This window comes from Bombina bombina, chromosome 1 (genome assembly GCF_027579735.1).
Source record: "Bombina bombina isolate aBomBom1 chromosome 1, aBomBom1.pri, whole genome shotgun sequence".
Classification (NCBI taxonomy): domain Eukaryota; kingdom Metazoa; phylum Chordata; class Amphibia; order Anura; family Bombinatoridae; genus Bombina; species Bombina bombina.
In genome coordinates this window covers 1412638579-1412655962 of record NC_069499.1, presented here as the reverse complement: position 1 = coordinate 1412655962, position 17384 = coordinate 1412638579, and the positions used below count along the sequence as shown (strand labels likewise).

General features: G+C 38.5%; 1 protein-coding gene across 1 annotated transcript in view; it reads left to right on the top strand.

Moving 5' to 3' along the window:
• ISG20L2 (interferon stimulated exonuclease gene 20 like 2) overlaps nt 1–17384 on the top strand; it is a 31376-nt gene that overhangs the window by 2727 nt on the left and 11265 nt on the right. Inside the window, exon 2 of the mRNA XM_053705300.1 lies at nt 15623–16522. Within this exon, the coding sequence (XP_053561275.1) occupies nt 15749–16522 (774 nt within the window). The 5' untranslated portion in view covers nt 15623–15748. The remainder of the gene's footprint in view (nt 1–15622; nt 16523–17384) is intronic.

Genomic DNA, 17384 nt, shown 5'->3' with positions numbered 1-17384 from the left:
CTCTCTCTCTCTCTCTCTCTCCTCTCTCTCTCTCTCTCTCTCCCACACTCTCTCTCTCTCTCTCTCTCTCTCTCTCTCTCTCTCTCTCTCTCTCTCTCTCTCTCTCTCTCTCTCTCACACTCTCTCTCTCTCTCTCTCTCTCTCTCTCTCTCTCACTCTCTCTCTCTCTCTCTCTCTCTCTCTCTCACACTCTCTCTCTCTCTCTCTCTCTCTCTCTCTCTCTCTCTCTCTCTCTCTCTCTCTCTCTCTCTCTCTCTCTCTCTCTCTCTCTCTCTCTCTCTCTCTCTCTCTCTCTCTCTCTCTCTCTCTCTCACACTCTCTCTCACACTCTCTCTCTCTCTCTCTCTCTCTCTCTCTCACTCACTCTCTCTCTCTCTCTCTCTCTCTCTCTCTCTCTCTCTCACTCACTCTCTCTCTCTCTCTCTCTCTCTCTCTCTCTCTCTCTCTCTCTCTCTCTCTCTCTCTCTCTCACACACTCTCTCTCTCTCTCTCTCTCTCCCACACACTCTCTCTCTCTCTCTCTCTCTCCCACACACTCTCTCTCTCTCTCTCTCTCTCTCTCTCTCTCTCTCTCTCTCTCTCTCTCTCTCTCTCTCTCACACACTCTCTCTCTCTCTCTCTCTCTCCCACACACTCTCTCTCTCTCTCTCTCTCTCCCACACACTCTCTCTCTCTCTCTCTCTCTCTCTCTCTCTCTCTCTCTCTCTCTCTCTCTCTCTCTCTCTCTCTCTCTCTCTCTCTCTCTCTCTCTCTCTCTCTCTCTCTCTCTCTCTCTCTCTCTCTCTCTCTCTCTCTCTCTCTCTCTCTCTCTCTCTCTCTCTCTCTCTCTCTCTCTCTCTCTCTCTCTCTCTCTCTCTCTCTCTCCCACACACTCTCTCTCTCTCTCTCTCTCTCTCTCTCTCTCTCTCTCTCTCTCTCACACTCACTCACTCTCTCTCTCTCTCACACTCACTCACTCTCTCACTCACTCTCTCTCTCTCACACTCACTCACTCTCTCTCTCACACTCACTCACTCTCTCTCTCTCTCACACTCACTCTCTCTCTCCCACACTCACTCACTCTCTCTCTCACACTCACTCTCTCTCTCTCCCACACACTCTCTCTCTCTCTCTCTCTCTCCCACACACTCACTCTCTCTCTCCCACACTCACTCTCTCTCTCTCTCTCTCTCTCTCTCCCACACACTCACTCTCTCTCTCCCACACTCACTCTCTCTCTCTCCCACACACTCTCTCCCACACACACACTCACACACTCTCTCTCCCCCACACACACACACACTCTCATACTCTCCCACACATTTCCTAGACAACAATTGATTGTGCAAAATAATGAAAGAACCTAAACTTTAATACCAAATCTTCAATTAATTGAAGCTAAGTACTGCAATTTAAAAGAATGAAGAAAACCTTGGCTTTGGGAGTATTCATGAGCACTATGAGTTTAGTGGGGGGATTTTATATGCCAAAAGCCCCCTTTATTGGTGCCAGCAAAAGTTTCTGTTTTAAAAAAATAAAATCTCCTGTTTTCGTTGGAGTGGCACGTGGAAGGGGTGTTAATTTGCTGATCCTCACATTTATGGAACCCACATTGCTCTCATCAGAAGAAAAATGCTAATGCCTGATTTTTCCTTTTTTTTTTTTTTTTTTTTGTACATTTATTATATTTGGTATTTATTGTCAAATGTATACCTATTGGAAAGACTAATTAACACCACAATATATTCAGACTTAGCTGGTGTAGCCTCAGTTAATGTGTATTAAATTCTGCTTGCTAGCCAATGAATCATCAGGGGACCTCTCCCAGAGTATAGCCCTTCTCATTTTACAATATATTTAAACAAACTGAGCTAATAACCCAAAAGACAAACAGGGAGCACAGGTATAGAGCTAGCCTCAGCATAGACAGATCACACAAATGTAGTATGCAGCAGCACAACATAAATGTTTTCTTCACAGACAGCTTCTTGATTAATGATGATGACCTGTGCACTCTGAAGTAGGCAGAGTTTGTAGTATCCGTTTTTCACGGCAGCAAGAGAATAACAGACTTAACCCCTGCAAAGGGATTCTACTCACCCCCAGCACAATGTTCCCGCGCACCTTAGTGAAGCAAACAGTTTTCAGAAGCTACACACTGCAGGGTGGATCACATGACCGCAATAACAGGCAAGCTAAAGGGGAGGGGATTGCCCTATTACAAAACCACATCAAGCAATTACCATGTCAGCTCAGTATAACTAGCTGCAAAGCCCGTGCCACTTTCTTATGTAAACAGTAAACACTTTTAGTTGTGACAGTGTTCGCAACTAAGCTGAGCACATTTCAGAATTGTTTGCTTGCATAAAAATACTGATGTGTGCTTCAGTGTCTTAGCCAGGGTGCTGTCATCACAAATCTACCTGCTCTGTGTGCTTAGTGTAGACGCTCCGGATCTGGGTGAGGGGAAAGCCAGGGAGGGAAGCAGAGTGCACAGCGAGTGGTATAGTCTCAGCTAGTTCTGTAGCAGTTAACTACGCCCCTTTTTAAGGTAGCACCAGTCACTCTGAATGTTCTCTGCACGCTTCTGGAGTAAGGGAGTTTACGTTTCAGTCCTGTGTACCCTGACATGTGGCAACACTCAGGAGGCTGTCTTCCCGGGGACATTTCAGGGGACAGTATCCTCAATCCGGGGACTGTCCCCGGAAATCGGGGACGTCTGGTCACCCTATCTTACTAGGTGCAGTTGTTCTCCATAGAGAAGTTTGGCTTCCGGGTGGCATACTGAAGTGAGGGCAGTATTATAACTAACTCTTTTATTAAAACACTTCATTCAAAGCACACATTTAATGGTATAATGTAACATTATTTTATTGATAATTTGTGCAACAAATATTGAAAAAATATTAACATTTTAGCTTCATTGGCTTAAAGGGACAGTGTACACCAATTTTCATATAACATGTAATAGCCACTACTATAAAGAATTCAATTATATGCACAGATACTGATCTAAAATTCCAGTATAAAACATTTTAAAAACTCACTTAGAAGCTCCCAGTTTAGCTCTGTTGATTAGGTTATGTTGGGACACCCAGTGAAAGGTGCTGGGAAAACAAACCAGACACTCCGCTGACCTGCGTTACCTTTCCCTACCTAGGCCACACCTACAAAAAACTTGCAATGGCAGTTGTGCACGAATGTGCTCACTGTCTACAATAGACTTGTAAATATACTACAGAGTTCGCACACGCTCATTGCCAAATATTGCCAAAAATCTGCAAATATTACAGAACTGGTACATCCATAATTTTGTCACTAGCTGGGACAATTTAAGTAAATGGCAAAAAAAGGCTTCATATTTATGAAAAACATTCAATCATTTAATCAAACAAATTTGTATTTTGTCACTGTTATTTAGATGTCGCCAACTAGTGCCAAAATTATTCAAACAAATCACAAAGACAGGGCTGTTAGTCCCGCAGTGGGCAGGAAACTGTCCCGCAAACACTGATAGCTCATAGTGTCACATGGCAATTTTAAATAACAGTGGCAAAAAAGGCTTCATATTCAAATTTATTGTATGGTTTTGTTTGATTAATTTTGCCACTACCTGGTGACATCTAAATAACTGGCAAAATACGGATTTGTTTAATTAAATGATGTAACGTTTTTCATTAATATGAAGCCTTTTTTGCCACTGTTATTTAAAATTGCCCTAGCTAGTGACAAAATTATGGACGTGGCAGTTCTGTAATACTTGCCGGCTGCGGCAATGAGCGCATGCATGCTCTGTAGTATATTTACAAGTTTATTGTAGGCGGATTTTGTAATATTGTCCTACTGCGGCAGTGAGCGCATTCGTTCACAACTGTGTTGGCAAGTTTTTTGTAGGCGTGGCCATAGGTAGGGAAACGTAACACAGGAGAATATTACATAACATAGGGCTTGGTTAGGAGTCTGACAATCATCACAATGTTATTTAAAAAAAAAAAAAGCAAAATACATTGTTAAAAAAACACTACCAGATGGGCTATATAAATGTATAATCTACAAAACATTTATGCAAAGAAAAATCTAGTGTACCCTGTTCCTTTAAATTGTAGCTGGGTGGTGTGACCATCAAATAGGTGTTTAGGAGAACATTGCATTCAAATGCAAATGTCAAAGAACAGTTAGGCTTTCAAAGCTTTTCACTGTTCCCATATGTTTTTTGTTTTTTTTTTGTTTGTTTTTTGTTGTTGTTATTGTATGTATACTAGTCCTAAAGCCTGTGTACACGGGCCAAAATCCCCACCCACTTGGATCCCCTCTCCCTCCTTCCCTGCCGCTCTCAACATTTTTTTATTTTTTATTTTATGCAGTGCAGCGGTCCCACCCGCTCCTGCCCCCTCCCTCCATCCCTCTCTCTCTCTGCTGTCTGATCCTCACAGCCTTTTGAAGTCTCGCACAGTCACTGACTGATCCTTCCTTACGGCCAGGTATGTGTGTCTTGCACTGCAGTCTCTACTGCGCATGACTGCATAGGACAAACATACCTGACCTATAATATACGATATGTTGTAGGAATTGGTGGGTTATCCATCCTCGGGTATAGAAGGCACTTTAAGTGACTCTTCACAAGGAATATGAAGCAATGCTCCTTAAGTTAATTTATTTTTTAAAAGCAGGGACATATGCTAAGGAGCCAGCCCATTTCTGGAGAACTATATGACAAGTTTTGCAAGAGTACTAGATGGCAGCACTATTTACTGCCATGTAGTGGCCAAGATAATTAGAGATGAACATACAATTTGAAAGAACTTTCCAGTTTACTTCAAATGTGCTTCATTCTCTTGGTATCATTTGTTGAAGGAGCAGCATTGCACTACTGGTTTCTGTAATTGTGTACATGTAGGGGGGACATAATATTCACTAGATATTATCAATCTGATGTCTTAAGATTGTCCATAGCCTATATTGTATATGCCTAATATAATGTTCACTTCAGGCATCTTATGGTGAGGGCTCTATTGTCCCGCATTTGCTGGGTTCAATCAGTGTCATTAGATATCTCTTACTGCAATTACGGAAATCCATCTGTGTGGTAATATGTATCACAGCCTAATATGTATCAGCAACTGGTTGTTTATCCTGTTGTTTATAGTTCAATAGTTGGACAGTGTCAGACGTGTGTTTATCTGACTTAAATGTGGTATTGGGCATTATATATTGCCCCTGTACAAGTGTTATTGACTTTCAAAATTTGTGTTTTGATGTAAGACAAAGAAGTGACAGTAATATTAGAGATACTATGCTCTTTATAAGTGACTAATATGGGCAGGTGGCCTCTAACAACATAATTCCGATCTTGTTATGTGTCCTTATCCAAATTATGGAGGTAACAAGTGAGCAAAGAAAAGGGAAAACGTGATAAAAATAAGCAAATGAACAATTTCAGTCTGTGGAAATAGCTCAAAGTGACAATTCCAGTGATTACTCCTCTATTGGAGGTACTGTTTATATGAATTGATGATAATTATGTGCTGAGTAGTGATTGTGCTGGGGTTCTATACCCCTGTGAATATCTTATTTTTGTCCATTCTATTATTCTGAAACAATGCTAGTATATTATGTGTCCAGGCTAATATTGATCTAGAGTTGGGGCCATTGCCTAATCAATTAAAATGCAGGATTCTAATGTTCCCCTACGGCCTCCTCTTAAATTCAAGTACCTTGTTGCTTATATTGTGCCCTTTCATAGAAAGACATAATAATTGTTCTGTTCATTCATTCCATTAGGATGAACAGTGTTCAACAGATATATCCATTTGCTTTCAACTTTAAGAAGGGCAGTTTCCAAATCCCCTCCTCTAATGCCAAGGGATACTTTTCCAATTCCTCTTTTTTGGAGTGATGGTGCTCCAAAAAGTGGAATGCTACGCTCATAATTGCTTTCCCCTTTTCCAGATCTTTAGCTGCATTTGTGATATTCCGTAGATGCTTCATTAATCTTATTCTAAGTTTTCGGGTCGTCATTACAATGTAAAGTAGATTGCATCTGCAGCGTAGAGCATATACCACTCCCTCTGTGTTACAGCTAATGTATCGTTTAATTTGATGTCTGGTTCCGAATCTATTTTCAATTAATGACATTTTTACATTATGGTGGCAGGTACTACAATTGCAACATTTAAATGAACCAGGATTGAATGCTGATTTAGTTTTTCTTACATTTAGATGGCTACTGCTGACCATATCTTTTAGTTTTTTTGTGCGTCTATACCCAATCGCTGGTCTGTCCCCCAATTTACTTTTGAGGACTGGATCTGTCATTAGTATATTCCAGTGTTTGTTAATAATACCAACTACCTGTGGTGTTTGACTATTATAAGTGAGGATCAACCTTGGGATTTGGGCTTCAGTTTTGATCTTTTTGCATAAAAGATCCTTTCTGTCTGTATGTAATGCTCTGTATTTGGCCCTTTTAATACTCTGTTTGTTTACTGTATCCTGGATTGGTTAGCCTACGTTCAAGTTCAGTGGCTCTCCTCAAATGTTTGCTTATCTGAGCAATTTCGCCTTATTCTAAGGAATTCACCAGTTTGTAGACCTATAATTGTTCCTGGGGCACGGGCACTCATGCTATATAGGAGACTATTGGTTGCTGTTTTCTTCCTATATAGATCCGTTTTAATGTCTCTTTGTGCGTCCTTATAGATGGTCATGTCCAGAAAGTTAATTGCTTTCTGACTTGATTCAAAGGTTAGTTTTATATTTAAATCATTTTGATTTAAACTGGTGTTAGTATCTGTAAACACATGCTCCACCTCCCACCAGCCAAGGAACAAGTTGGCATAGGTGGGAGCACATGCCGTCGCCATGGCTGTTCCACGAGTTTGTAAATAGAACCTATTGTCAAATATGAAGAAGTTATAGTTTAATATAAATCCCAACAGTTTAAGTATAAACTGATCATGATCATCATCTTCCGATTTTAATTCCAGAAAATATTTGACTGTCCTTATGCCCATATTGTGATCTATTGATGTATAAAGAGATTCAAAATCAGTAGTGACTAACCAAATTTCTTCATGTAGGTAGACATCCCCAAGCCTTTGCAGTATCTGCATGGTATCCCGTATGTAGGAAGGTATTTCTTGTACTTATTGTCTAAGTCTAAAGTCAACGTAGTGGCTTGCCTTCTCTGTAAGGCAGCCTATTCCTGACACTATAGGTCTTCCTGGTGGATTTTGTTGATCTTTGTCCTTTGGGTATTATATAAAAAAATCTCTATCTTTGGATTGGGTACCATTAGGAACTTTTTTTTTTTCTTTTTCAGATATTGTCCCTTTCCGAAAAGGCTTGATTGATCATATGGTCGTATATCTTGGAATATCCCGTCATTGGATTATGTACGAATTTTGTATAGCAGCTTTGGTTTCTTAGTTGTTTGTGTACCTCTTTGAGGTACATCTCAAGGGGCCATATGACAATGTTCCCCCCCTTGTCCGCATTGCGTATGACTATTTCTTCTTTTTGCTTCAGATCTTGAAGAGCCAATCGCTCCTTATAGATTAAATTCTAATATTTCAGAGACATTTGTAAAGCTGTGATGTCATTGCAGACCAATTCATTGAACACGTCAAGTTGGGGAGTGTTAATATTTCTTGGCATAAACGTGGATCTATTCTTAATGCTGCCCCTCCACTTTTGTGCTATAGTTTTGTTCAGATTCTTCCAATAAAATTCCCAAATTTTGGATAGGTTCCAATTCTTCAGCATTCCATCCTGTTGCCTCCTCTGTTTGAGAATTTTTTTTTATTCAGATCTAGTTTTTGCATATATAATTGTATGTCCTTTATGGTTTTAAATTTATCAATGTTACTTGTAGGGCAGAATGAAAGGTTTTTGGATAATACTAAAATGTGGTCTTTGGTAAGGGGTATTTGTGATAAATTAATTACATTCAATGATTCAACCGTATCTGGGAGAAAGGGCTCGGGGGGGTCTCCATGATTGTCTCCAGTTGCCTTGACACTCCGTTTGCTTCCGGCTCCGACCTCTGGCGGGCCTTTTGTTTCTTCCCCCTTCCTCTGCCCGTTCCCCTTCCTTTCCTTCTTGATTCTAAAAAATCTTTCTGTTTATTACGGCTGGAGGCTCGAGGTGTTATCACGCTAGGAGTAGAAGAAGAATTACCATCTGTAGAGCTACCTTCCTCCCCATTCGTATCCGACACATCACTCTGGACTATTGTCACCTTAGGATTTCTCGATGGATTTCTAAAAAATCCCCTATTTTCCATTTTATAGATTTTCTGATCCGAGAAATCTTGTATATCCTCTATTAAGTTTGGTGGTTTTAAGTTCTTCTTCATATTTGTCTAATTCCTTTTGGTAGGTTTTATATAATTTATTAAATTCAGGGTTACTCTCAAACTTTTTGAGGGCCTCATTGTACTCTTTAATTTTTATCTTCAATAAGTCATATTCGGATTGATCGTGTTTAATAAGAATATTCATTAATTTAACTGAGCATTCCGATAAAGCTTCTTCCCATTCTGTAGTTAAAGATTGGTCCCTGAATTCGAAAGCTGGAAATAGTTGGATCCTCAGCCCTCTAGGTATTAATTTCTTTTCCAAATATTTCTCAAAGAAATGGCGATTCCACCACGCCTTATCTTCTTTGAACATAGTTTTGTGGGCATCTTTTAATAGTCCATCCAGAGTGGTCGGTGTTGTACTAAACCTTTGATTGCCCCCCTCCTCAAAGATTTCATTTAAATCTGCTATTCTTTTGAGTTGTCTGGCCTGTCTATCACTGTCCCAGACAGGTTCCATGTTGATAGTTAAGTCTGTGTGCTCTATTGTTAAGAATTTAAATAAGTTCAACTCCGACGGCCTGCTGCCTTTGATAAAGCCCTCACGGGCAAACGCGTCAGCAGTATGGACGCTTTTTAGTAGTATACTCTGTGGAGGCTTTTTATGAGCCTATAGTTTGCTTAGTGTAACAATAATACCAGTCATACACCATTGATAAGTGGATATGGGGAAATAGCTTACCATTCCAGTCTTGTCAGTAGCGGTTATGCTTATACACCAATTGCCCTGATGGACTTTTACTAATGGGAGTGCTGTAATACAATATTCTTTATGGGGGTTCCGATGTTACAACTGTGGATTTATAACTCCGGAAACACGCTAAATTGTAACATTTATTTACATTGAAACATTATAGCTTTGATATTACGGAGTGGCAAACAAAACACTATTATAATCAAAACAAACCACTTAGACAGTAGTGGCTGTTATTCGGAATGCATTATGCCAATTATAGGCACCACTCAGCTAACTATATCACAAGTGAGTATAGAAAATATACCTTGATAGAGGGTAGCAAACTGACTGTTTATACAGAAACGGGCACATCTGAATTAACTGTGCCAACAATAGATACTGCTCAGTTAACTTTAACAAGAGCGGCCATAGGAAGACTCAGGAATAACATACCTGATAGAACACTGTTAATTAGCTAACTTAGAAACACAGCGATTGTTAAAGCTGAAAAGTGCTTTTGAGAAATCCAAGAATATACTCTGATACAATACAAGGCTTGGGGAGTAATATAATAACCCGGTCGTACTAATTGCGCATAACAATAATTCAATGATGTTATATGAGATATGGTAAGCTACACTCTATCATCGATAGCTTTGCGGTTCACTCAGTATATGTACAAAATTGTTAAACCCAAAAGCAGTGGCGATATGCAGCCCTGAATAAACAAGCTCTATTTAGACAGTATGACTGCTAGTTACATAGTGCTATGAATGAGTTGCTAGACAAACTTAGCACTATATCACTATATAACAACACAATACAAACTTGGACAAAAACCAGTGGCAGGTTTATATGTCTAGTGATTTTGCATATGTCTAATCATTGAACATTACACGAGTTTAAGCACTACATACAATCAAAAACAAAAATAATAGTTCTGCATAAGGGGTATTGGTTGTGTTCAATTGGATTCCCCCATTGATATTTATAGAGTGTATCTTTACCCCCCAGTAATCAGTATACTATAACTATGCCTGATATAGCTAGCAAACGCTAGTAGGAGACTTAGGCACACAGTAGAACTCCCAGAGGCTATAGTATAAACTTATTAGCCCCACCACTAGCAGAGCTATATTTCTCCCCCCCCCCCCCCCCCATAGACTTGTAATACATAGTGCAAATACAGGTTAGACGGATATTGATCTGGTCACCTGACAGTATAAGTACTATTCCACGTATCTACATACTGGATATTAGTATATTTGCTGTAAGTAACAATCTTACAGCTGATTCCTAATCCAGGCAAAAAATAATGCAATTTTCGGCCAAAATGTTTCTGCGACGAAAATTTTGGTGCATTCCTACTTAAAACAATTATAAATATCAATATACTGTATTATTCTTCATTTAGTTCTATGTAACAGAATCATATTTAACAGTTTGTTTGTTTTTTACCAATTATCCAAATAAAGTATAGTTCTAGAAAACTCATTATATGCAGAACAGTAAGTCAAGTAATAAACTTAAACAGCAGGTCTAGGCTAGCATAAAATTTGAAACATGCTACACAATAATTTTACCGAAAATAACAGGCAAAATAACCGAAAACCGAAATAGCCAAAAATTCCATTTTCGGCCGAAACTTTCTGCGGCCGAAATTTCGGTGCACCCCTACTATATGATCATAATATTCTAAGCACATAAAATTACAATTAATGTGCAGTAGACGTGGAATTTAACTTATTAGTGGATATACACACTAATCAGCAGACTAGACCAGGGGTTGACAAATATGTTTAATATTTTGGAGCCAGTAACAATATTTGGTAGCCAGACAGTGGCATCTGTATATAGATCTATGGAGAATAACCCAAAAAGTTAGTAGCCAGGTCAAAAATTCTAGGAGCCGGTGGCTCCCAGGCTCCTGGGTTTGTCGAGCCCTGGACTAGACTCTCACTATTTGATATGGTAATGATGTGGTGAATTATAATCTGGATAAGGCCACATAGTACTTGACACATACCACTTCCCGATACAATTAATATATAGCCCCACAGAATACAGATTTTAATTTATGTGTGTTAGTTTTGTTATAATTTTTATACGTTTGGAATAAAAGTTATGTTTTAATGTATCAAAACATTGCCTACTCTATAGTCTGGGCATAGAGTGCTATAGTGCATTCTTTCCGTGGATATTCCAGCTCCTTTATTTATTTGAAATAGCTGTTTTTACCTGTAAAAAATGCCACCTATACTGAAAATGTAAATAACAAACATATATAGAAAAGCAGGATACAAAAGTACTAATTAATCTCAAAGTGGGGGTTGGATTAGAATCTGAAATAGCCATAATTATCATTTCAATACCATTTTATTACGATGCATGTTTAGACATAGATAACATTAGCAGATCTGCTTTACTTGCAGCCTCAACCCATTTTTATGGGCATGTCCATGAAAATATGGTTATTTAGAACCCCTCAAAGGGAAACACATTTTTATAGTATAGTTTAGCCCTTTAATACAAACTGTATTCTAGATGTAAACCATAGTGGAATTTAACACTTTGACTTTATATTCACAATATTTCTTTTTGAGCACCAACCACAAGCTGAAATGCAGAATTTTGAAAATATAGGTTGATCCTCTACCTGTTTCTGTCTAGGTCTGAAATTAAACTAAATTACTCTACCATGTTGCCAGACAGATATTGAGACAGGGCATTGCATCTAGCAAAGCTTTATTTAAAGGGGCATTGAAGTCAAAATAAATTGTCATGGTTTAGAAAGAGTATGCCATTTTAAGACACCTTTAAATGTACTTTGATTATAAAAAATTACTTTGTTCTTGTCATATCCTTTGAAATCATATGTACATATCCTCAGGAGGAGCAATGCGTTACTGGCTGGTGATTGGCGGCCACGCACATATGCCTCTTAAAGTCAGCTCCAGAGAAGTTGCAAAGGTTAAACACAGTAATGTTTAAGCAACAATGCAATAATAGCATTTCCATGTTTATTTAGAAGTTGTTTTAATGTATATTTGAAATGCTTCACTTTAGATGCAACAGGAAGAAAAACATGCAGTTCCCTTTAAATTGCCCAAATAGTGAACAATTACATGCACTAATTTGTTAGAGCAGGTCATTTTTAAAGGGACACTTAGATTTTTATTTTGTTATTTTAACCCCTTAACGACCAAGGACGTGTCAGGCACGTCCTCTTGGGTTTTAAGCGCTGGAAGAAATCATGCTCGCTTTCAGGGTATTGCAGTGATTCCTCGATCTTGAGGCATCACTGCAATACCCTTTTTAACCCACCGATGCGGAGAGGGCCACTCTCTGGCACAGAGTTGCCTTCTCCACATCGGCCATTGATGGTGCCGATCGTTGGTTGGTGGGTGGGAGTCATAGCAGGGAGGTTTACTTCCGTTTCCTCTTAGTTCCAAGTGCGCAGGATGGCCGCAACTAGGTAGAGGGATGAGGGTTAGAGAGCTGTTTGGGGGGGGGGATCAGGGAGGTTGGGGGCTAAGGGGGCATCCAACACTGCAGCATAACTATATTCTTAAAAAAAGCCTTTTATTTTAGTTCTGGCAGACTTTCTACCAGTACTTAAGATGGCAGTGACAATTGTGAGGTGGGGGAGGGAAGAGAGCTGTTTGAGGGGGGTCAGGGAGGAATCGGGATGGGATGTGTCAGGTGGGAGGCTGATCTCTACACTAAAGCTAAAATTACCCCACAAGCTACCTAATTAACACCTTCACTGGTGAGCATTTATGCATGTGTGGTACACAGCAGTATTTAGCGACCTTCTAATTACCAAAAAGCAATGCCAAAGCCACATATGTCTGCTATGTCTGAACAAAGGGGATCCCAGAGAAGCATTTACAACCATTTGTTAGTGAAAAAGTTCGTGGATAAAGTGAACAATTTTTTTTTTTATTTGATTGCATTTGGCGGTGAAATGGTGGCATGAAATATACCAAAATGGGCCTAGATCAATACTTTGGGTTATCTACTAAAAAAAATATATATACATGTAAAGGGTTATTTGGGGTTTCCTAACAGATATCAGTGTTCCAAAAAATTGTTTGGAAATAGCAAAGTGCTACTTGTACTTATTGCTCTATAATTTGCAAAAAAAAAAAGCAAAGAAGATGTAAACAATCGGTATTTCTAAACTCAGGACAAAATTTAGAAACTATTTAGCATGGTTGTTTTTTGGTGGTTGTAGATGTGTAACAGTTTTGGGGGTCAAAGTTAGAAAAAGTGTGTTTCCCCCACCCCCATTTTTTTCATCATATTTTAGAAAAAAAATGATAGTAAATTATAACACATATGATGAAAATAATCGTATATTTTTAGAAAGTCCATTTAACGGCGAGAAAAACGGTATATAATGTGTGGGTACAGTAAATGAGTAAGAGGAAAATTATAGCTAAACACAAACATCGCAGAAATGTAAAAATAGCCCTGGTCCCAAACGGTCAGAAAATTGAAAAGTGCTCTGGTCACAGCTTCTTTTTTTTGTTTCTCCACCTATACTGAAAATATGAGCAACAAACCTCTTTTCTAACAAATATATGCAAACAGGAGAAATAGTGCTAATTAGTCTCCCAGTGGGAGGGAGCGATAGATATTGTATCTGAAATAGCTGATTGTGCTCATTTAACCCCATATCTATGTTGGGTATTGAAATAATAATTATGCCTAACATTAAATGGACACTGAACACACATTTTTTCTTTCGTGATTCAGAGAGCATGCAATTTTAGGCAACATTATAATTTACTCCTATTAGAAAATTTTCTTCATTCTCTTGGTATCTTTATTTTAAAAGCAAGAATGTAAGTTTAGATGCTGGCCCATTTTTGGTGAACAATCTGGGTTGTTCTTGCTGATTGGTGGATAAATTCACCCACCAATAAACAAGTGCTATCCAGGGTCTGAATCAAAAAATGGCTGGCTTTTAGCTTAGATGCCTTCTTTTTCTAATAAGGATAGCAAGAAAACGAAGACAAATTGATAATAGGAGTAAATTAGAAAGTTGCTTAAAATTGCATGCTCTATCTGAATCACAAAAGAAAAAAAATTGGCTTCAGTGTCCCTTTAACATGTCTGCTTTACTTGCAGGCTCATCCCTTTTTGTTATGGGTGTGTCCTGGAGAACAGCAGATGATGGTTTAATGAAACCCCCCCCAGCTATTTTGCATACAAAAACAATCATGAATTATATATTTCCCATACATTTAATACTCTGCAGTAGGTAAAACAAATAATTTGGAACACCTTAAAGGGACAGTTCACCCAAAAACTTTCTCCCCTTTAAATTATTCCCAATGATCCTTTTTACCTGCTAGAGCGTATTAAATTGGTTGCAAGTAGCTCCTTTACTCATATTTCAGCATTTGAAATAGTTGATTTAGCTTGTGGTTTCCCAACCTATACTGAAAGTTTTGATACTGGCGTATACGCTATTGACAAGCCTAAGTAAACACAGCCAGCAGAAGAGATTACACCCTCAGTGGGGGCATGATAGTTAAGTAATAAAATGATAATTTTCCATTGTTCTCTCTATGTATTGAGCTTTGGTGTTCCAGACAAATATAAGATAAGGAAGCAAGTCTGTGTATACAAAGTTATAACATAATGAGATCTGATATTACCTTTAAGTTCAACCCATTGTAATAGGCTGTGGTTTAAAAGCACAAAACCAGCTACTTCATATACACAAATAAACCTGTAAATGCAATTTCTCAAATATTTTATAGTCTGCAGCTGGTATAACAAGTCATTTAAAATACATTTATGGAAAAACAATTTTACAGTGTACTGTCCCTTTAAGGGAAAACAGATTTTTATAATACAGTGTATCATTAACACTAACAAGAAGGTTAAACACATAGAGTTTCAGGGTCACTTGTTTTTAAAATGACAATGATCAAAAATTGTGCAGTATTTTTATATGCACACTAACTGCTACTGAGCATGTGCAGGAGTTCAGTGTATACATGTGTCTGGCTGAAACAATCTGTTGCTCCATTTAAAATTCAGAATAAGTGCTATTGCATTGTCTTTGTCACTTGTTGATTATGCAGTTCTACTGTATTAAAAGGTCATTTTATTTTTATTGGTTGTGAGAAAGAAGTCTGGAAATAGTGACACAATTCAGGTGCAGCAACTAAAGTAATTACACTAAACAAAAGCCTTCAGCATCCTATTAACCCTTCACTTTTGGTGACCCGTTGGCTGCGTCCATTATATAGGAAAGACTCCCATTAATAATTATAGTAATATTTCATATGAGTAATTCTCATCAGTGTAACTGTCAGGTGATTGTTGTAACTGTGAAAAATGTATCACATCATATTTTGAGAAGATGTATAGCTCCTAATCTCCTGAGTGTATAACTAAATCATATGACCCCCATGATGGCAAAAACAAACCTGTAAAATAAAGATGATGAAACCTCAAACATAGTTTGTACATGAAACTGTTATGCTACAAAAGTTCTCACTATACAGAAATGGTTTTTATTTTAAACTCTTAACTTTGTGCCTGATCTCAATTACTGTCTTACTAATGTATGTCTGTTTATATTTTAGGCACAGCAATGAGTTTCTCTCATATTCAATTCACTGGGTATTTTAGACATAACTTACAGACGCTTGGGACTATACACATGTTAATTTTTACCTAGCTTTCCTAAGCAGCCTTTTAAATCATTTATCATGGCGGATACGTTCATAAACTTGGACTTCAGTGGCAACCAGTCAGGTGGAAGGTCTCAGTATGCCAACCAGAAACATCAGCGTTTTGTTAAAAGAAGGAGGTTCTTGGAGAGGAAAGGTTTCTTGAAACAAAAGCAGCTGCCAGGAAGGCAAGGTTTTGGTGGCCAAAATCGTAATTTTCAGAATCAAAGAAATTCATGGGACCAAGGTAATAATAGAGGCCAACAAGATGACAGATTGAACCATTTAAATGGTCACAAGAAACCAAGAAATACTGCAGAAATCCGGCAAGAAGTGACTTTCACAGCAACCAGACCTGCACCACAGCTTGACACAATTACTGTTAGTGTAGACTCTGGTCCACATCCTTCTCGTTTGACTTATATATCAAAAGGTGCATTTTCTAAGGCTCATAGTTCATCAGAGTCAACTGTCGCTAATAGTGTCTTTGGCCCAAAGAAACATATTCAGTCCTTCTCAGAAACACAGAAAGTAAACCTGCTAAGTGAGTTTGAAAGTGGCCTTCCGCCAGGTCCCTCAGCTACAAATAAGTCATACAAAATGGTAGCTATAGACTGTGAAATGGTGGGCACTGGGCCAAAAGGGTGCAACAGTGATTTGGCACGATGCAGCATTGTGAACTACCATGGAGATGTAGTCTATGACAAATACATTCAGCCCGGTAACCCAGTTACAGACTATAGAACAAGGTGGAGTGGAATAAGGAGGGAACATCTTGTGAAAGCAACTCCATTCAAAATAGCACAAAAAGAGGTGAGTGTGTGCCGCAAATCAAAGAAATTTATGCACACGAAAAAGAAAATATTAGTAAATAATTCAAACAGTATAACCAGAGTAGCAGAGAAAATGACAGACCATAAACTATTGTAATTGCTGCAAGTCTCCCCAATACAACGGAGAGTCTCAAATTTAAGCTCCCACTAAATTATATGTGCATCTAGGACTGGGCTACGCAAAAACTGAGTTATAGATCCAAAATTATGAAATCCTATAGTTACCTATGGGGTTCCAGTTACTTTAAATTACCTCAATAAGTATGAGGTAAGTTTTTAATGTGTAATAATACAAATCTGAGTTTGAGGGTCATGGTAACGAAAATAATTCTCTCGATGTAGACACCACAACAATGACAAATGAAATTTGGATTACCACACGTGAAAATTATCTCATACTGGTTGAGGTACTTTGAAGTAGACAAGTGCATTTGTTGCTTTCGGGGAAAATGCTGTGAAAATCTACTTTCACGCAAAGATATCCGGCTCTGAATAGAGCCAAATGCTGCTGGCAGCCGACATATTCAGCATTTGTTGCTACCCAAAAACAACTACTAAAAACTAGACAGTTTTCTGGGTTCCATGAACAGACTGGTCCGGTCACCAAATGCAACCAAAATTTCTTGCAGGCAAGTAAATTTTTTTATGTTACCAGCACGAATGGCGACCTCACATTTTACGTGGGACTTCAGTAGCCATATGTAAAAGTTAAGCCAGTCAAATTGCCCTCCACATATGCACACACACGGGTAAAGGAGGGAAGAAAGGGGAGGTTCTTTCTGTCAAAAGCATTCAAACGAACTCCCCTTATCTCCATGGCTCTTGATATGCTACTTCCCACC